Below are 20,639 nucleotides of genomic sequence, written 5' to 3'. Positions count from 1 at the left end.
GACTCGTAAGAATTTCTCTGTGGAGCGTTGTTATACTTTACTGAAATTTTAAACTATACTTGCTGTGATTTTTAAATGTCCAATCAGTGAAGAAACAACTATTTCTACTGATTCCCAAAATGATAAATTAAAAAACATTATCTTATTCAAACAATTATTCACCAACATGATAACGACTGCTTTGTGCGTGAAGAGGGGAGAGGAAATCCTCGAACATACTTACCTCTTCAAAGCCCATTTCAAATAAACATTCAACAGCTCCTCTGACAGGCAAGAGTCTAGTAGAAAAAGCTGTGTTTCCAATCCGGATAGATCTATATTTTTCATCATTAGGGTTTCTGACAAAAAACAAAAGTTTGATTATATATGGTAATTTATATTTTTCATAGTGTTTTTGTATTCCTTTTAATATTTTATACTGGCTACATTCCTACATGGTAGCATAGGCTTGAACTTCAAATAAATAGGAAGCAGTCTGGAAAAGTAGTTCAATTTTGTGACTCTTACTTCAGTACACATCTAGCACCACCTCACTGTTTAATTTCACACCTCATAATATTAATGCTGCCACAAAGAACATCCATGTGACATATTAATTCTGTGCTGTTAAGTCTAGACACCTTAATGAGTCTTTTAGGCTGTTTAAAAAAAAATCCATGTAATCTCTGAACAGGGGCAAAAAATTTTATCTGTTTTGTTCTGATGAATCTTCATCATATAGAATGGTGCCTGGCACATAGATGGTGGTTAACAAATATTCGTGAAATGAATGAAAGAAACTAAAAAGTTATATAAAAACAGATCACGGCTGGGTGCAGTGGCTCATACCTGTAATTCCATCACTTTGGGAGGCTGAGGCTGGTGGATCACGAGGTCAAGAGACTGAGACCATCCAGGCCAACATGGTGAAACCCTGTCTCTACTAAAAATACAAAAATTAGCTGGGCGTGGTGATGCACACCTCTAGTCCCAGCTACTTGGTAGGAGGTAGGAGAGTCGCTTGAACCTGGGAGGCGGAGGTTGCAGTGAGCTGAGATTGTGCCATTGCACTCCAGCCTGGGTGACAGAGCAAGACTCCGTCTCCAAAAAAACAAAACAAAACAAACAAACAAAACAGGTCATAGTTCTTCAAAGACTTTACTTTCAACAAACATGACCTAGGTATACCTTTATAGTCACTTGATTTTCTTTCTTCCCTAAATCAGTGATTGTTCTTACTGTAAGTGAAAACAGTAAGTTACATTCTGTGCTGTTAAGTTTAAGGTACATTTTTTTTTTTGAGGTGGGGGGGTCTCCCTTCAGTTTAAAATACATTCTTTTTTTTTTGAGAGGGGGTCTCGCTCTGTTGCCCAAGCTAGAGTGCAGTGGTGTAACCTCGGCTCACTACAGCCTCTGCCTCCTGGGTACAAGCAATTCTCCCACCTGAGCCTCCCAAGTAGCTGGGATTACAGGGGCGCGCCACCGCTCCTGGCTAAGTTTTGCATTTTTTAAGTAGAGACGGGGTTTTACCATGTCAGCCAGGCTGGTCTCGAACTCCTAACCTCAGGTGATCCACCTGCCTCGGCCTCCCAAAGTGCTGGGGATTACAGGCGTGAGCCACCGCACCTGGCCCAAGACACATTCTCAACACAGTACAGCAATAAAAGGAAGATATAACTTTCTTTTACCATAATTAAGATTTTGAATAGCATACTTGAGACAAGAAACCAGCACATGAAAAGTTTTGGTTTGAGATTTTTAATTACTTTGATAAATCAGAAGAATTGTTTGAAAAAAACATTAAAAGAACATAAGGTTAAGATAAAGACAGTATTATATACAAAAGACTCTCAGAACATAGTTTAGGATGATAACTTTCATATCTGACACCAACTGCCTTAAAGTGATAGGACTTCTTTAAGTACTATGTTAAGGAGGATTCTGAGGCAGTGTCTGGGATCCACAGGAAGATGTACTTCCATAAGAAGCCATCAGCCTGGGGTATGGTATGGTGAGTAGGCAAATGCTAGCAAATGACTTATCAACTTTGTCCTATCTACACATGTTCCATAGGTATTCTGACATAAAAACAAAACCAAAAAGCAAATATTTTAATTTTATAAGTTTTAACAAATTTTGCATTTGTTTTTCACCAGTCAACTACCTATTGCCAAATGTCATAAATACTCAATGAATGTTTTTAAACTTTTCCCTAATTTCAAAAATCATGTAAGTTTATTACAGAATATTCAGAGACAAAAGCTCTAAATAGTGCTATTCAAAATGTCCACAGATTGGTGCTAATCTACAAATTATTTGCTACCCATATGCAAGAAGTACAGAAATCTTTTGTTTGTTTACAAGGGCATAAAAATGAAGCAAGAAGTACAGAAATGGAATGTTTGGTATATAGCAATTTGATACTGCCATGAAATTTTCAGTGTATTTTACAAAAGTTATTGGTCCATAAGGGATTGGAAATTAAAACAAAAACATTGTTCTTTACTGTATGTAATCTGAGAATCACGGATGGTTGTTAAATACAAAGAAAATTTTATTCTCAACTCTTTATTCTGTGTATTAGATTAGGGTTTCTCAGTCTCAGCACCATTAACACGTGGGACCTTTTCTTAGTGGAGTTTCCTTGAGCACTACAGAACATTCAGCATTCCTGGCTTCCATGCTACACTGTGTTACAAGTGAGCCTCTCTTTCTTACCACTTAAGAAAACTGAACTATAAAATAATCCTACATTTATCAAAGCTAGTTTTAGATAAATGAGGCATCTTTTCCTGACACTCAAAGTATTCACAGGGTGATAAACATGTCAGTACCACCAGGATGATATAACCTACTGGTTCAAAACTGCTTGAGCTATTTTAATCTATTCTTTTCCTTACAGCTTTCAGATCTCTACATGCTCGGTCTTTCTCTGGGCGAATTTTCTAGTTTCTTCCTTCTTTCACAATTGTTTAAAAATTCTTATAAAATACACATCAGTTCTCATATAGTTTGGTTTGTTTTGTTTTTAAAAAACAAAGTCTTGCTCTGTCACTCCAGCTGGAGAGCAATGGCACTATCAAAGCTCATTGCTGCTTAGAACTCCTGGGCTCAGCAATCCTCCTGCCTCAGTCTCTGAAGCAGCTAGGACTACAGGCAAGCCACCACACCTGGCTATTTTTTTTTCATGAAGAGATGGGGTCTCACTGTGTTGACCCGGCTGCAATCCTTCCACCTGGGGTGTCCTAAAGCCCTGGTATTACAGGCGGGAGCCACTTCGACTGGCCTTTGTTATTTTGATATATGTTGCTTCCATTTAACTATTGATATACAATATAGATTTTCCTCCTTAATTTCTAGTGAGATTTATTTATTTATTTATTTATTTTTTGAGAAAGGATCTCACTTTGCCACCCAGGCTAGAATGCAGTGGCATAATCATGGGCTCAAGCCATCCTCCCACCTCTGCCCACCAAATAGCCGGGACTAGAGGTGTCTGCCACCACGCTTGACTTATTTATTTATTTATTTATTTTTAATTTAATTTTTTTTGGGGGGACGGAGTCTCGCTCTGTCGCGCAGGTTGGAGTGCAGTGGCCGGATCTCAGTTCACTGCAAGCTCCGCCTCCCGGGTTTACGCCATTCTCCTGCCTCAGCCTCCCGAGTAGAGTAGCTGGGACTACAGACACCCGCCACCACGCCCGGCTAGTTTTTTGTATTTTTTTTTGTAGAGACGGGGTTTCGCCATGTTGCCCAGGCTGGTCTCTAACTCCTAAGCTCAAGTAATCCGCCCACCTTGGCCTCCCACAGTGCTGGGGTTACAGGAGTGAACCACCGTGCCCAGTGAGCAATTTTATTTTTATATCATCTGTGGACCTCACATTAATCTATTTTTCTCAGTAAAAGAATACTGCAAACAGGGTCCAGCAATGACAGTCACATCCAGTTCCTCAAATTCTATCTTTTTTCTTATTAAATATGTTGAGTAAACTGACCATGGTTTTGTGCATAGATTGATACCAAAGGCCTCACCCCAGCCCTCAAAGACTTAGAGGGCTGTAGGGACTTTAGACTTCAAACCCATCATATCCTCTTTCCTATCCCTGGAAAAGCAACGCACAAAGACTTTCTTAAACTCTTCTCAGCATTATTCCAGCGTGTCCACTATCCTTTGAGCTCACTGCCACACCCCTCATCTTTCAGAATCTTGAACCCAGGAGGCGGAGGTTGCAGTGAGTCAAGATTGCGCCGCTGCACTCCAGCCTCATCAACAAGAGCAAACTCCGTCTCCAAAAAAAAAAAAAAAATCAGAAACAAGCCATTAGTAAACATTCCTAATGAAGATTATGATGTTAAATGTCATTATTTGCATGCAAAGGTTTCCTCCTCAAGCTAAACCTCAGCATTTTCGGTTTCACTAGATTTAAAGCAGAAGTGAGTCTTCATTACAAGGGCACCTCTTTTTTCTGACTAGTGGGGTTTAAATAGCTTGGTGGCTTTCCAGGCGGTAAGTCCCAGCTAATGGGCTCTGGAGAACCCAGCCTATCAGTTCATTTATAGAGTCCCTTGGCATCCTTGTACTGTGAAGAGCTGTAAGGCCCCAAAGGGTGAAAAAGGTGAGTTGAGAAGGTGTCACAGAGCACGAAGGAGGTCCCCACACAGGTCACAATTATGTAGCTGTGAACAGGCTATATGTTGCATCCTTCATAGCATCTGCCACAAAATAAGGGCTCAACATATTTTCCCTTCAATTTACTTTAAACATCATTACCATTGCCTAAATGAAATATTACTGACATGGATTTTAAAAACTGCACATGTAACTAATGTCTAAAATTGGGTCACATGAAACATAACCTTGAAACTGAGAAGAATTTCCTCTTAGACTTCATGATAATTTACCAACCACTTAATGCACCAGGGGCTGAGGGGAACAGAGAACCTAATTAATTAATCACGGTGACCTGATAAATGAGGTAACATCACTAAAGGAAGTGGCGCTCCTTTAACCTCAGTTCCATTTCCCTCCCCCAACACCATGTCTCTCCGTTAAGACACATCATTTGATCTGCAGAGTTGAGGTGGGTACTCATTCAAAATGAATAATCAAACTTGCCCCCCAATTCCCGAAATCTACAAGGTCCCCTAGACCTCTAGAAGTGCAATTTTGCTGACAGGAAAATGAAGCAAATTAACTCTCATCCAAGGCGATTACCTCCACGAATTCTTAAAGAGTTTATATAGTAGAGTCCAGGTATTAATATAAAAACCGTAACTTCAAAATACTATAATGCTTCGATCAACAAAAGTGGGCAGAAGAAAACATTAAAAATTTTAAAACCCACCACTTCAGAAGCATTATGCTTTAGTACTCGGATAGTCTCAACATGGGAAGAAAACATCACTTTGTCAGTGACTAACTTCTGGTAAGTACGTGGAAATGTAAGCCACTCCGCTCGAAAAAATGCACGCAGGGGGAATGACACGCGCGGTGCGGTTACGGTTGTGTCCTGATATCTGAGGTCGTTAAACGACGAGAAGAGCGGCAGTGTCCGCAGCACGCCTTCCTACCTCTCCTGCGCCCGGCCCCGCTTCCGGGACTCCAGTCCACCCGCAGCACCCTGACTGCAGGTGCCAAGTCACAACTGCAAAGAAACTTCCTCTTCTCGAGCGGGGGGTGGGACTTGGCCGGGTCCCGAGGCCCCTGGCTGGCGGGCTCGGACGTTAGGAGCAGAACCAGCTCCAGGGCCCGGTCTGTCCGGGTGTCGCTGCCCTCCGAAGCTCAGGCCGGACGCCCCCAGTCCCTGGCCGAGCAAGGCGCCGCGGCCCACCCACCCCGGTACCCGCCGTTCGACCCCTTTGCCCTGCACCTGAGGATGTTGTCAGCATAGGTGAGCAGCAGCTTGGAGGCCTCCAGAAAGGTCTCCGGGGTGTTCTGGCAGAGCTCGGCCACGGCCGGGGACGCCGAGCCTGAGGAGCTGCCCAGCGCCGCCGCCGCCATGCTTGAGCGCCAGCGGCCGCCGCCGCCCCTCGCGCTCCGTGTCCCACACTGAGCAGGCGCTTCAGCGCGCAGCGGCTACCGCAGCCACCGGGAGGGGCGGGGTCGGGGCCTGGGGCGGGGTCGGGGGCCTGGGGCGTGAGCAGGGCAGCTCGGCTGGGAGCTACTGCTGCCCCTTCGGGAGGGGCGAGGGGCTGTTCGGAGCAACGTGGCGGGGCCTCGGCCGGCTGGGGCGAGGTGCTTCGACCCAGGGTTGGGGCCTGGTCGTACAGGTTGGGGAGGGATTCCGCAGGGAGGGCGGGGCCTGGGCGCCGGGGCTGAGGGGCGTGGGGCTGGAGGAGGGGGTTGTCGAGTCCTTAGGACGGATGAGCTCGGCTGGAGGGGAGGTCGGCTTTAGTCTAGAGGTACCGGGAGAATGGTGCTGGCACGTGCCTCTCAGAAACCCGGATCCCTCTGCGCCCCGGGGCCAGCCTAATCGATCCAGCTATTAAGGTGGAGAAACCGCATGTACCTCTCTCCTTTCCCCACAAATAAAACGACCTTAGCGCCTTCACTTCGCAGATTGTCAGGACGTTCTACATAGATGTGGATGAAAGACCCCAGAAGGAAGGAGCAACAAACGTCAAAAACAAAACCATGGCTATAAACTCTGCTGGGTTTGTTACGTGGATTCTTTTCAGAATTTGGCGAATGACTGAAAATCTGAGTCCCAGCTCAACTAGTATATGATTCCTCTGTAAGGAAGTGTATTTTTAAACCATAGGTTGCAACGTAATAATGGGTTGTGGATTCGGTTTACTGCGTGGTGACCAGCGTAAAACACATGCATAATAATTACGCGATATTATAGAATGTCGGGGGCGGGAAGGGAAGAAAATAAAAATTTGCATCCCACACAGTAAGGGTAAGTATTATTTTGTGACTTGTTTTTTAGGTATATCATATGATCAAGGTCTTTTATTCCTCTTAGAAGATGCATCCCTAACTACTTTAATCCAGTCTCTGCCCCACCATGTCCTTGAAAGTGTACTTTACCACTGGCTTCCTTCTTTGCAGAAATCCCTTTTCAACCTCACCAAGTATTTGTCTTGACTTTATTTCTTAAGATAAGTGATTTGCCTGAATAACTTCTTTTACATTTCTTGATGTTTCATCTGTTGGCTTTTAAGACTTGAAATTTTCTTCCAGAATCTCCGAGCAAGACCCTAAGCTATGCCAATCCACTTCAATGACTATTCGTCTCCCAGATATACGTACGCTTTTAATAAATATGTAGATCTTTGGACCAGCTTCCAAGTATGGTGTGTTCAACAGAAAGTAGTATGTTGCTAGCTTCTGTAACTAAAATTTTCAGTGGCTTAACACAAGAGTAATTTCTTTCTGGCTCAAATAACAGTTTAATAATGCAGGTGTCATAATGTCAGTGGACCCAGTCTCCTTCCATCCCTTAGAACAGGGGTCAAGAAACATTTTTCTGTAAAGGGCCACATAGTAAGTGTTTTAGGCTTTGTGAGCCATAAGGTCTGTCTCAACTATTTAACTCTGCCTCTACAGTTGTAGCTCCACAGACAATACTTGAAAATAAATGGACATGGTTATGTTCCAGTGAAATTTTATTTACAAATCCAGGCAGCCTACTTGGACAAAAAAAAAAAAAGTCACACCTACTTTTAACCACATAAGCCCAGAAATGACATACAGCATTTTCTCTACCATATCATTGCTAAGAATGAGGCCTCATCAAGATAAAAGAGGGTATTTCAGTAAGGCCAGATTTACAAAAAATAAAAATAAAAATAAAACATAAAAAGATAAAAGGGGAGAGTCTGGGAAATATAGTCTCCTATAACTACACAATGGATTGGGGGCTTGGGTCTGGGGATATAGCTATCACAAACTTTATTCCTCTTCATTTGGGTTTCTTTTTTCCATTGATACATTTATTTATACTTTACTAATTATATGAGAATAATATATATTATACAGTATTTGTGACTTTTTAAAATGCAACAGATTTTTTTAAATATTTTTCCAAATAAAAATTTAGGGGCTGGACATGGTGGCTCATGCCTATAATCCCAATACTTTGGGAGGCTGAGGTAGGTGAATCGCTTGAGCCCAGGATTTTGAGACCACCCTGGGCAACATGGCAAGACCCCATCTCTACCAAAAAAAAAAGATAGGAAGATTGTCTGTATACAAAACACCAAAGTGGAAATGCTCTGGTATTGAAGCAGAGGTGTCAAGTAAAGGGCAGAAAGCTGCTAGCTCAGGCTTCCCTCTGACAGATAGAATGGTCATAGGGTACTTTTGTGGGGGAACAAAATGACTTGTTTATCTCTTCATAATAGTTTGTTTCCTCAACTAAAACGCTATCTCATTGTAAGTTATCATTAGTTTTGTCTTCCCTATTTGATTAAAAGTCTCTTATGCCACCTGTCTCAGACTGCTTTGCACACAGCAGATTCTGAATAAAGAGTTGTTGGTTAATCACTTAATGTAGTCACACAATAGTGAATCCCTATATAAATTCCTGAAAGACTTCAACCCCTCTCCTTGCTAATGGTTTTTATGGAGGTTAACTTTTTAATATCACCAAACCAATCCTGGGAAAAATTTAGAGAGTTCTTTTTTCTGTTTTATTAAAGAATAGCGTTAGCCAGGCGCGGTAGCACACCTGGAGTCCCAGCTACTTGGGAGGCTGAGAGGCAGGGGAATCACTTGAACCCAGGAGGCAGAGGTTGCAGTGAGCTGAGATCGCCCCACTGCACTCCAGCCTACGCGACAGAGCAGGACTCTCTCTCAAAACGAAGGAAAAAAAAAAAAAAAGAACAATGCCATGATATGTCAACTCTAAAAATGATGTTTTTAATAAAAGTGAAATCCTGGAAAAAAATCTTTATTTTGGGACAAATATAAATAAATAAAATAAAATAAAAGAACAAGAATTTCAATGCTGATTTAGTACTAGACCATTCTTTGGTTGTTTGAAACAACGATGGGTATAAAAGGTAGGGTAACTTACTCAGCTTTTCTAAAGGAAATGGAAGAATTAGAATATCTCCAACTTGACTGAAGTGGAGGAAGCAGCCAGGAAAATGAGAGACAAAGTCCCTTATTATAATGGATTCCCTTAATAGCTTTATAAATGGCGGTATTCAAAAGAGATTATAGTTACTCAAGAACTTTAACGGAAGTGTTACTAAAGAGTTATTTGGAAGGACTTAAATTTCAGATGATTTTTTAAAAATGGTGATTTCTATGATTTTATGGACTACATTTTTATCACAATATTAATGCTATGGCATTGGTTTTCGCAAAAGTCATTTGGTGAGATATGCACAAAAAGTGCATGTGTACTCTCAAATATAAGGATAAATGTTGATTTATTCATTCCATAATTCACTTATTCATCATATATTTATGAAGTGACTACTAGTTGCTCAGCACTGTGAAGGAGACAAGTATGGTCCCTACTTTCATAGAAGTCATAAGTTTAGAGCAGTGGTTGGACAAGCAACAGCAGCATCAGCAGGAAACTTGTCAGGAAAACAAATTCTGAAGCTCCATCTTTAAAGGTGGGGCCCAGCAATCTGTGTGATAACAAGCCCTTCAGGTGATTTTGATACACAGGAAACTTTGAGAACTACTAGTTTAGAGGGAGGGAAATTTCATTGAGAGCTGCAGTTTCAGTGAGGGGGGACAATTTGAACAGAGGCCTTAAATTGAGAGGTTGAGAAGGTGAGAAAGGAGAGGACTTGCTAGCTGTGAGAGACTCCCCACCCTCCTTAAATCATGTACAGTATCCTAGTAATGTTTCCTTCTCAACATCTCCTACATCTCTCCTTGCCATTGCCCTCAGAGCCTCATCGTGTTGCGTCCATTCTTAACTTTCTTCCTTGTGTCCATTTCCACATCCTTCCAATCCACCCTGCTCATTTGTGCAACAGTGATCTTTCTAAAGCAGCCATCTGATCATGTTGTTCTCCTGGTAAAAAGTTTTCTATGGCTCCCTCTACCCACATTCTAAAGTCAAATGGTGTCAGGAACCAGGCTGGTAACTTAAATATTTTAAGTGGCTTTGTTCAAGACAAAGAGGAGTAAGAGAGACTCCGGTGAAGGGAATGAGAGAGTTTACCATGTCCTTTCTAGAGGAGTTTAGAATCAATAAAAGAATGTTGCACTCCAAATTATACCATGGAGGCTAGCATATGCTCTCTGAACTACAGGATTAAATCCAAAGTCCTCAGTATGATACCCCAGGCTTTTGTGACCTGGGCCTGTCTTACTCTCATGCTTTTACTGTTGCTTTGTCCCACACTTCAAATTTGACATGGGCCACATACTTAACTGTTTGTGGAAGATACCATGACACTTCATTTCTCCAGGCCTTTGTTCTACTCTTCCTGCCAGGATGCCCTTTCCCACCCAATTTACTAGACAAATATTCATTTCCAAGATGTAGTTCAAGGATCATTTCTCTGAAGCCTTTTCTGATTTTACAAGGTAGCACAGACCTCATTGTCCCTTTTGTGTTATAATAGTTCCGCTACAGCACCTGTTTCAGTAGTTTGCACTTACTTGTTTCTAATGGGTTGACCATGAACTTTATTAGACCATGAACTTCTTGAAAGCAAGAGCCATACCTCTACTCATTTTTGCATTCAAATTTCAAGCATCGATAGGAAGAAAATGGTTGTTGACAATACCAAAAGTACAGAGATGAGAAAAGTTAGGGTCAATCAAGACATGTATAGTATGAAAATCAGTTTGCTGGGTGGAAAGCTCAGTAGAGAATGGGAGCCATAACTGGAAAGATAGTTTTGAATCAGATTACAAAGAATTTAAGGCAGACCTAAAAAGTCTTAATAGGAGGGTAGGATAAGCAGAGCCCATTTGAAGATTTTGGTGCAAGAAGACACCATGGGATTGTAGCAGGAAATACGGTACCAAATACATAAAGCTATAAAATATCATAAAATTTCCCACCCTTTTCCAGATCAAAGGTGATGAGGTAGATACAAAAATGATGGTCTTTTTACTTTTTTGAAAGATTTTAATTTGTCACCTCTTAGCCAAGATGATTTGTGATATTACAAAAGAAATAGCACATTAAAATTGTATGTTTCATATGAGTTCGGCTTCAGAAAAAATATTGTAGGTATTTTCTCACTATTATTTTAAAGACAGCAATGAAAAGAGATCAAGTTTAGGTAAGTACTCATCAAGTGTTAGTTTTTTTTATAACACATGTGTTTAATTCTTCTTAAAGTAACTCTATTTGTCACTGGATGAGGATCATACTAGAGGTGACTGGTTAGGCCTGGGACGAAGGTCAAACTGGACTTTGCTTAATTATTTTAAACAAAATAGATTTCCAAACTCATTTAAATCCAGGACCAACCTGGAAAAGCTAAGCTTGACTCACATTCTTCTGTAGGGGTAGGAAAGAATGCAGAGGACTCTACTTGGAAACAATGGCTTCAAGAGGCATTGCCCAGAAAGAAACATAAATATGACTAGAAGGTCCAGATGAAGATTCTATGGTCAACCATTTTTCTAAAGAAGAGCAAGGACTAAACACGCCTGGGATAGCATGTGAAAAACAGATGTTCAATGAATACCATCTTGTCGACTTCTTGCCTTTTTTACTTTTTCATGTTGTATTTTCCCTTTATCGATTTGCAATCCGCTCTGAGCAAAGTTAATTAATTTTTCAGACACTTAGAAACAAATGTCTCCAGTGTTACAATGGGTGTGATATTTTTAAGTATTGTCTCGAATCCGGTGATAATTTTTTTTTTAAGTGAAAGAAGTTTATTAGGAAAGTAAAGGAACAAAGAATGACTACTCCATAAGCAGAGCAGCCTGGTGACAACTTTTAAAAAGTAAAAACTTTACTACAAAAACATTTGTTTATTGTAGAAAAGCTTTATTAAATAAAGCTAAGCAAAAATGAGGGAAAGATCACAATCATTATATATCTTGCAGCTCTTTAAAGAATTATTTTTGAAAAAACGGATATATACTGTTTTGTAACTATGTCTCCTAACAAATAGTCTCAACATCTCATTAATAAATATTCACCCATAGAGTTATTTTAAACGGCTGCATGGCATTTGGATGTACCACAAGATACACAACAAATTTCCTGATGTTGGCCATTTTGGTTAGTTCTACTTTACTCACAATTACTAATAACGTTCCGAGCTATAGCAATAACTTTGTGACTGCAGTCGTTTCCTTAATTCTTTCTTACAATTCCAGTAGAATACGATGGTGTCCCTTCTCCGACAAAAAGGAATATTTGGGCATTATCACTGGCAAAGAAAAATGCCTTTTTGATGGGTGAAAATGGTATCTCATCGCGTTATTTGCAGGTCCTTAATTATCGGCGAGTCACTGAGGTTCCGAGAGAAGAGTCTCTGCTAAGGCAAACAGCGACCCAGCCGCCTCCCAAGGTCTGACCTCCGCCAAGGTGACCCGGCGTAAAGTCAACCGGCGGAAGGGGAGTCGAACGGGATGCGTGCGCGGGAGCGCGCATGAGCGTACGCGTGCGCGTGCGCTCGAGCGCGTCATCGCCTAGGACAGTGGCGATTGTGTCTGGAGCTGTAAACGTGTTACAGGTATCGCCCGCTACCCTCCTCCTTCGACCCTCCTTTCCTCCTTTACAGTCAAATCAAGTCGGGGTTGAATTTCGAGAGGGAAGTCCGAGGACTTAGGGCCTGATTTCTTTTTCTGTCGCCATGCTTCTTCAGTTGTGTACATGTGTGGTGGTGACTGAGAGGCAGTACAGGGAGTGACTACGCCCTATTACTCCCGCCCCTGGCCTTTGTAGTACCCTTGAAGTGATCCACCAGTCCTAACCCCTCCTTCCACAGATGATTCAATTGGAGAAGTTTAGAGGGGTGGAAAGACTCGCCCCCTTCCCCCAGTCGCAAGCTTGGACACAGAGTCTGTTGCCAACCCACGTATCCAGACGCTCAGTCTAGGGCTCTTGGCCCTGGGTGGCGTTTTGAAAAGGCTCGTTATCCTTAATTATTGAAGATTGATAAAGCCCACTTACTTAAGATAATATGCCCTGAAATGTGTTTTCTGTGCCACTGACACCAGAAATGCTATTTAGAAGAAGTTATCAGTAATCCTGACAAAGGATGCTTCCTGCAACTCATATCAGGCTGGAGGTGCCTTTATATTTTTCATTGAATTACTGTTTTGGTGAATCGAATGAATCATCAATTCATTTATTTGTCTTCAAATGTCTGAGGGCACTTACAGTCTAGAAAAGGAGATAAGTTTAAACAGGTAGTTTGATGTTAAGGTATAAATTGAAATTATGTAACATTTTCCCTGTGTTCGTTAGCAGCTCATATCAAGCACCCAAAGGAACACCTTGGATGTCTTTCCTTAGGCCCTTAAGCTATATAAAAGAATACCTCCTAGGTGTGTTGTGGTCTTTTACAGGAATGTGTTTCTGATCATCTGAATCTCAATCATGTCCAATTGCCTGCAAAATTTCCTGAAAATTACAAGCACTCGTCTTCTGTGTTCAAGATTATGCCAACAGGTAACAAGAAGTAAAAGGAAGTTTTTCGGAACTGAGCCAATAAACAGATTGCATAGGCGAGTTGTCATTACCGGTATTGGCTTAGTGACTCCTCTTGGTGTTGGAACTCACTTGGTTTGGGATCGTCTTATCGCAGGAAAGAGTGGAATTGTTTCACTGGTTGGTGAAGAGTATAAGAGTATCCCTTGCAGTGTTGCTGCTTATGTGCCAAGAGGCAGTGATGAAGGTCAGTTCAATGAACAAAACTTTGTGTCCAAATCAGATATCAAGTCCATGTCTTCTCCCACCATCATGGCCATTGGGGCTGCAGAATTAGCCATGAAGGATTCTGGCTGGCATCCTCAGTCAGAAGCTGATCAAGTGGCTACTGGTGTTGCAATTGGCATGGGAATGATTCCTCTTGAAGTTGTTTCTGAAACTGCTTTGAATTTTCAGACAAAAGGTTACAATAGAGTTAGCCCATTTTTTGTCCCTAAGATTCTGATCAATATGGCAGCAGGCCAGGTCAGCATTCGATATAAACTCAAGGGCCCAAATCATGCGGTATCCACAGCCTGTACCACAGGAGCTCATGCTGTGGGAGACTCTTTTAGATTTATAGCCCGTGGTGATGCTGATGTGATGGTGGCTGGAGGTACAGATTCTTGTATTAGCCCTTTATCTCTTGCTGGGTTTTCCAGAGCCCGGGCTCTGAGCACAAACTCAGATCCCAAGTTGGCCTGTCGACCATTTCATCCAAAGAGAGATGGTTTTGTAATGGGAGAAGGTGCAGCTGTGCTGGTGCTGGAAGAATATGAACATGCTGTTCAAAGAAGAGCCCGGATCTATGCAGAAGTTTTGGGCTATGGACTCTCAGGTGATGCTGGTCACATAACTGCCCCTGATCCTGAAGGAGAAGGTGCCTTAAGGTAAAAATGGGTTTTTTCCTTCAAAATATTTCTCCAAATAAGACACTTTAATGGGAGTCCCAAATTAGGGAAAATTGTAGTGTCTGTCCTTGATGTACCGAATCTCTATTGTTTTAATTTTTAGACTAAACAAGATTATTTAATTCTTTGCTTAAGATATTTGAAGTATTTCAAAGCATTTGAACATCCTTACAAAATTGCATTTGAGTTAAAACCAGTGGAGTTGCGAAAAAGACCATGTGTGCCTTTGCCAACTTTTCACGCCTCCATTTGTGCTTAAGCATCAGTGTGCTCCCTCACAAAGTCCTCTTCTTTGACCCTTCATCAGACTTGGAAAGTAAAGTCAACCCTTCTAGATGTGTCTGGTCTTTGCTCCATTTCAGCAGGATTCTGTTCTTTTCAACAGAATTCTGTTCTTTTCAAATCAGCACTTCTCAAACTATAATCACTTAGGGATCTTATTTAAAATGCTAATTCTGATTCTGTAGGTTTAGGGTGGTGCTTGAAATTCTGTTTTGTTTTGTTTTTTTAAAGACAGGGTCTCTCTTTATTGCTTATGCTAGTCTTATCTCACTGCAGTCTCTAACTCCTGGGCTCAAGCAATCCTATCACCTCAGCTTCCTGAGTAGCTGGGACTACAGGAATGCACCACTGAGACCAGTTTTTTTTTTTTTTTTTTTTTTTTTTTTTTTTGTAGAGATGGGGTTTCACTTTATTTCCCAGACTGGGAGATTCTGTAGTTCTAACAGGTGATGGTGATACTGCTGGTTTAAGGACTACATTTAAGTTAACTGTTATAGATTAGTGCTTTTAAAATGAAAATAAAAAAGTCCCTGATAATGTGTTAATAGATAGCTGATAGCTATTAAATCATACTATGTTTTACTTAGTTAAATTAGCCAGAGTTAGCAACCTTTTCTGTAATGGGAAAAATATAGTAAATATTTTTGGCTTTGTGGGCCATGGAGTCTGTCGCAACTAATCCATCTGCCATTGTCATGTGAAAGCAGCCTTAGTATGTAAATGAGTGGGCATGAATGTGTTCCAGTGAAAACTATTTACAAAAATAGGCATCTAGCCAGGGCCATAGTTTACCTACCCCTAAATTATATGTTTGAATTTTTATTTTGTTTTTGTTTGATTGTTTTTCTTTTTTCTTTTTTTTTTTTTTTAATAGAGTTGGGGTCTTGCTATGTTGCCAGAGCCAGAGCTGGTCTCAAACTCCTGGCCTCAAGTAGTCCTGCCTTGGCCTCCCAAAGTGCTGGGATTACAGGCGTGAGCTATCATGCCTGGCCTACTTTTGAATTTTAGTGAGTAGTTGCTAGTGCTAAAAATGTCAAGCATAGTAACAAAATAGATGAAGAAATGGTTATGTTCACAGGAAACCTTTCAGCGTACTTCAAATTATACCCTGAACTGGCTGTTAAGAAATATTTATACACACAAACACACATACATACCTGTATATTTCTCTTAGGAACTAAAGGAAGATGACATCCAAAACGTTTTCAGAGGTTCTTTCAGATATATTTTTTTACTCTTAAGTTTGTTTGGCTTAGATTGCCTTTGTAATTTTTTGTTTAGAATTCTTATGGCCTAAATAAAGAGGATTTTGAAAGGTTATTTGAAACAATGGAACAGTAGATTATTGGGAAGTATGCCAAGTTTTAAATTTAAATGTGAAAAACATCATAATTACAATTCTCATAAAAAATTGCCACACTCCAAAAATCCCTGGAAGAAAAATTATTCTAGTCTTGAGTCAAGATGATATTTTTTCCACAAGGAAAAATGCCAATGCAAATAAATGAAATTATATTTTATTTGAGATTATACAATCTTGCATTAGCTTGTGTGTTTAACTCTTGGTGATGAACCAGTCCAAGGTAGTGAGTGTGACTCATTATTCCCGTAGAGATGACATCCTAACTCACATGGTAATGCAAGATGGCATTCCATTACTAGAATAAGGGATTCTTTTCATCCAGTGTACTTGGATACCTACATTTGTTTCACATAAGCCATACAGATGAAGAGACTTTTGTTAAAATTAAACTTGGTCCTGATGTCTTTTCTTGTTTTATTAGGTGTATGGCTGCTGCTTTAAAAGATGCAGGTGTACAGCCTGAAGAGATATCCTATATAAATGCACATGCTACTTCCACACCATTGGGAGATGCTGCTGAAAACAAGGCAATCAAACATCTCTTCAAAGACCATGCATATGCCCTTGCAGTTTCCTCAACTAAGGGAGCAACAGGACATCTGCTGGGAGCTGCAGGGGCGGCCGAGGCAGCTTTTACCACATTAGCTTGTTATTATCAAAAACTACCACCTACTTTAAACCTGGATTGTACAGAACCAGAATTTGATCTCAACTATGTTCCACTAAAGGCACAGGAATGGAAAACTGAGAAAAGATTTATTGGCCTCACCAATTCCTTTGGTTTTGGTGGTACTAATGCAACACTTTGTATTGCTGGAATGTAGAACAAATCATTTGTAATTAAATATGAATTTTTAAATGTTATGTGTGAAGAAATTATATATTTATACATTGATACCCAGATATCCTTTATGTTAGGGTTTCTCAACCTTGGCACTATTAATATTTGGGTAAGATGATTCTTCGTTGGGAAAAGGGGGATTGTACTGTACATTGTTGGGTGTTTAAGGCCATCCTGATCTCTTAATCTATTCCAATAGCACTCTCTTCCCCAGTTGTGACAACCAAAAGTGTTTCCAGATATTGCCAAATGTTTTCTGGGGGACAAAATAACCGCCATACCCCACCACCTATGAAAACCATGGATCTATATTTTCCTAATACTTTAGGTCAAACAATTTTCTATAACATTTGAGCTGCTCCTGTCCCTTTCAACTCCTCTTTGCTAGGCAGGGTTGCTATACTGTAGAACTCCAGGCATACCATTTCCATACAATACATAGGAAGGAATATAACAAAGTTTGCATCAGCATTCTTTGAGTAAAACTGTCAGCCAGTAATGATCTATTTACTCCTTAAACACCTAGCCCTCTTTTCTTCATATTATTCATACTGTAATTCAGTATAATGAAATTTCTCTAAACTCCCAAGCCATCAGTTCTCTGAAAGAAGAAACCGAAATTGATTTGACATTTCTTATTCTTTTTGTCTTTATGTTGGCACCTAGTGATTAACGGAGATAAAAAATCTTTGGGACGTGGAGCAGAAATTGTTCGAGACTCGGGCCACGTCCCCTTGGCTCTCTTCTAACTTTTTTGAAGCTTTGCTAGTTTCCTATGTTTTCCCAACATCCTACTACATGTGTTGGTGGTCCCTCTACCTCTCTGCCTTGTTTTCTCTAAAGCCAAGGGATCTTGTTCATCCCCAGCAGCCTGGAAGTGTTGGTAGAGGGAAGGGAACGTATTCCCCAGAGGCAATACTCAACCAGTGAGGGATGAGGACAATTGGTGGCTAAGTGCCTCAGCCTCCTTTCAGAAGGGTATCTGTGGTTCTCCACAGTTCTTCCCAGGGTCCCCAGTGAAACAGAGCTTTAGTTACCCACAGTATTAGCTAGCTCTAACACTTGTTCACTGGCTTTTATTTTCCCTTTCCCATCCTCCCTGATTTTTAATCTTGTTCCCAGGAATCACCTCCCAAACAAACCGCTTTTTCTCAGGTTCTGCTTTCTGGGCAACTCAAACTAAGGACGTTTATGTTGTAGTGGGGTTTATATATCACTGGTATAGAGTGAATAGGGGATAAACAGGATGTGTGTATTTCTGCTGAAATGAATAGAGTTTCCCACATTGCAATAGACTGGACACATTGCCTACCCACTGACTTTCACTGTAGTACTTTATCCCCGTTATGCCAAAGGCTCCAGCTGTGTGTTCATAGAACTATAATCGGTTTTAATTTTCATGAGCACACATTTATTCATTCAACTGAAGTCTGTTGGGTGCTAACATAGACCTGACTTTGTACTGGTCACCAGTGATGAAGAGAGTATGTCAGAGAAGGTTTCCTAAAGGAAACTGAGGCTGTAAGGGTGAAGAGGTCTTAGCCAGGTTGAGGGAGAAGATAGAGAAGGGAGCGTGTTCCAGTCAGAGAATTCAATGTGGGAAGGTTTAGAAGTCACAACATTTGTACTAAACATAGGTACGTATATCCTGAGATGGATTAGGAAATAATGGCAGAAAATCTGGAAAGGCAGGTCACAAATAACTACAAGTTTTGTTCGAGGCAGTGAGGGTAATAGGAAGCCATTTAAGGTTTGGGATGGTGTGATGGCTTTGTAATGTGTCGGTTTGGCTAGGCTGACCTACATTTCACAGCATTCCTTTTATTGTATGTTCTTGGTTAGGGTGGGCTGTAAGAAATTCTTGTGGGAGATTTGGAGGATGGAAGTGAAGCAGCAGCTATTTTGTAGCTCATGCATGTTACTTATCTGTTAGCTCATGTTGGTGTGAGACTGGCTGAGCCTTCAACTGCTTCACCTTTCCCTGGATCCTCTGTCAGTTTCCCTGACTCCTGGACTAGGTGTGTGTTTAGTTCCGTGATAATGAAGGACCTGACCTTCTGCCTCATACCACCAAAGTCAGAGGCCATGAGAACTGACAGATTTCTTTCTGTCACTTTGTGGATTCCATCTTGTTACTGGAATTTACATCCATCTTCCCTTCCCAACTGCCTGCCCTGTGGACTTCAAACTCCATCATCGGAAGATAACAGGTGAACATAACTGCATTACAGAAACTTTAACCTGTTCTCACAATTGTGTGGTTACACAAACTGTCAAATTCCTGTAGCAGATATCTATATCTGTCTTAGTGGTTCTATTTCTCTGAGTCAACACTGACTGATACATGTGAAGAAGAAGGGGTTATTGGGGCTGACATAATTATATTTTCTTTTAGAAACATCAGCCTGGCTGCAGAGTGAAGAACAGCTGGGAAGGAAGCTTTATTCCCATAAGGGAATACAGTCAGACGGTGTTGCAAAATGTAGGTAAGAAAAGATGGTGGCCTGGATGAAGAAGAATATTTTGACCCAAGTTTCTTCCCAAATTGAAAATCATGTGTTTTTAAAAAATCAACTTTACCAGGGCATAATTTATATATAAAATACATTTATATGCCATTTTAAGTATATAGGTCAATTAATTTTGATAGAAGTATGCACACACATGGAACCACCACCTCAGTCAAAGAACATTTCTGATACCCCAAAATTCTTTTTGCCCCTTTGCAGTCAGTGCCCCCAGCTCCAGAAAATCACTGAAGAACTTTCTGTTACTATAGGTAAGATGTACTTTTCTAGAATTTTAAATAAGCGGAGTCATACAGAATATAACCTTTCGTGCCTGCCTTCTTATAATATTTTTGAGGTTTATCCATGTTATTGTGTCAGTAATTCATTTCTCTTTTATTGCTGAATTTTAAAAATTCTTTTTTTTTTTTTTTTTTTTTTTGAGATGAAGTTTCGCTCTGTTGCCCAGGCTGGAGTGCAATGGCACAATCTCAGCGCACTGCAACCTCTGTCTCCCGGGTTCAAGCAGTTCTCTTGCCTTAGCCTCCTGAGTAGCTGGGATTACAGGCACCTGCCACCACGCCCGGATAATTTTTGTATGTTTAGTAGAGACGGGATTTCACCGATTTGACCAGGCTGGTTGCAAACTCCTGACTTCAGGTGATCCACCTGCCTCAGCCTCCCAAAGTGCTGGGATTACAGATGTGAGCCACCACGCCTGGCCCTAAAAATTCTTTAATCAGTATAGATACCCTTGACTTTTACTCTTTCCTTAATCCCTACTTAGCTTATTTTTTTTAACTTTTTACCGTCACTGTTTTTTTTAAAAAAGAATATGTATTGCCTTTTGAACAGAAAAAAGACAGGATTTAAAAAAAATTACAGAACCAAGATAGTTTCTAAAGCAAACAATTCTTCTGCCCCAAATCACAAATGTACAAGGGTTTAACAAAGGACCTACACACACACGTGCACGCACACTTTTATAAATATTATTTAGATTACCAGAAATACTGCTAGAAATTTTAGAATTTCCTGTGATTTAGTGCCGTGAGTATATGACGAGTTTTGGATCCAAATATCCTAACCTTATCCCCAGGGTCTTTATATTTATGGAAGAAATAAAACTTCAGATAAAAATAATAATTGTTGATTCATATGTTTGTTCAGGTC

The 20,639-nt window shown here is 40.7% G+C and overlaps 2 protein-coding genes across 7 annotated transcripts in view; one reads left to right on the top strand and one right to left on the bottom strand.

The window, feature by feature from the left end:
* LOC105488939 (N-glycanase 1) overlaps positions 1-6,599 on the bottom strand; it is a 69,277-nt gene extending 62,678 nt beyond the window's left edge. For 2 of the 4 annotated variants that reach the window (XM_071090806.1, XM_071090808.1), the window contains exons 1-2: positions 5,850-6,031; positions 224-338 (exon numbers count right to left, since the gene is read on the bottom strand). In XM_071090806.1, the coding sequence (XP_070946907.1) occupies positions 224-338; positions 5,850-5,980 (246 nt within the window). In that variant the 5' untranslated portion in view covers positions 5,981-6,031. Of the gene's footprint in view, positions 1-223; positions 339-5,849; positions 6,032-6,488 lie in introns of those variants that run through there. The other 2 variants (XM_024795093.2, XM_071090807.1) reach the window with 2 other exon arrangements.
* On the top strand, positions 5,549-16,982 carry LOC105488938 (3-oxoacyl-ACP synthase, mitochondrial). 3 transcript variants are annotated; one of them, XM_011753459.3, is made up of 5 exons: positions 5,549-5,870; positions 6,539-6,713; positions 12,358-12,603; positions 13,442-14,452; positions 16,540-16,982. In XM_011753459.3, the coding sequence occupies exons 4-5, from the start codon at positions 13,473-13,475 to the stop codon at positions 16,940-16,942; spliced, it is 1,383 nt and encodes a 460-aa protein (XP_011751761.1). In that variant the 5' UTR covers positions 5,549-5,870; positions 6,539-6,713; positions 12,358-12,603; positions 13,442-13,472; the 3' UTR covers positions 16,943-16,982. The 3 variants fall into 3 exon arrangements, with proteins under 3 accessions (XP_011751761.1, XP_011751760.1, XP_011751762.1); XM_011753458.3 differs by having other exon boundaries at positions 6,539-6,881; XM_011753460.3 differs by lacking the exon at positions 6,539-6,713.
* Positions 16,983-20,639: the final 3,657 nt, after the last annotated feature.

The sequence above is a fragment of the Macaca nemestrina genome, chromosome 2 (assembly GCF_043159975.1).
Source record: "Macaca nemestrina isolate mMacNem1 chromosome 2, mMacNem.hap1, whole genome shotgun sequence".
In the NCBI taxonomy this organism is placed as follows: domain Eukaryota; kingdom Metazoa; phylum Chordata; class Mammalia; order Primates; family Cercopithecidae; genus Macaca; species Macaca nemestrina.
The sequence above is the reverse complement of the archived record's forward strand: the minus strand, read 5'-3'. Positions and strand labels throughout refer to the sequence as shown.

What these genes read in the sequence shown, in the direction of transcription:
- LOC105488938 (XM_011753460.3), top strand. Translation starts at nt 13,473, where the DNA reads ATGTCCAATTGCCTGCAAAATTTCCTGAAAATTACAAGCACTCGTCTT. An exon ending in GAAGGAGAAGGTGCCTTAAG is followed by an intron (nt 14,453 to 16,539) that starts GTAAAAATGGGT and finishes TTGTTTTATTAG; the next exon opens with GTGTATGGCTGCTGCTTTAA.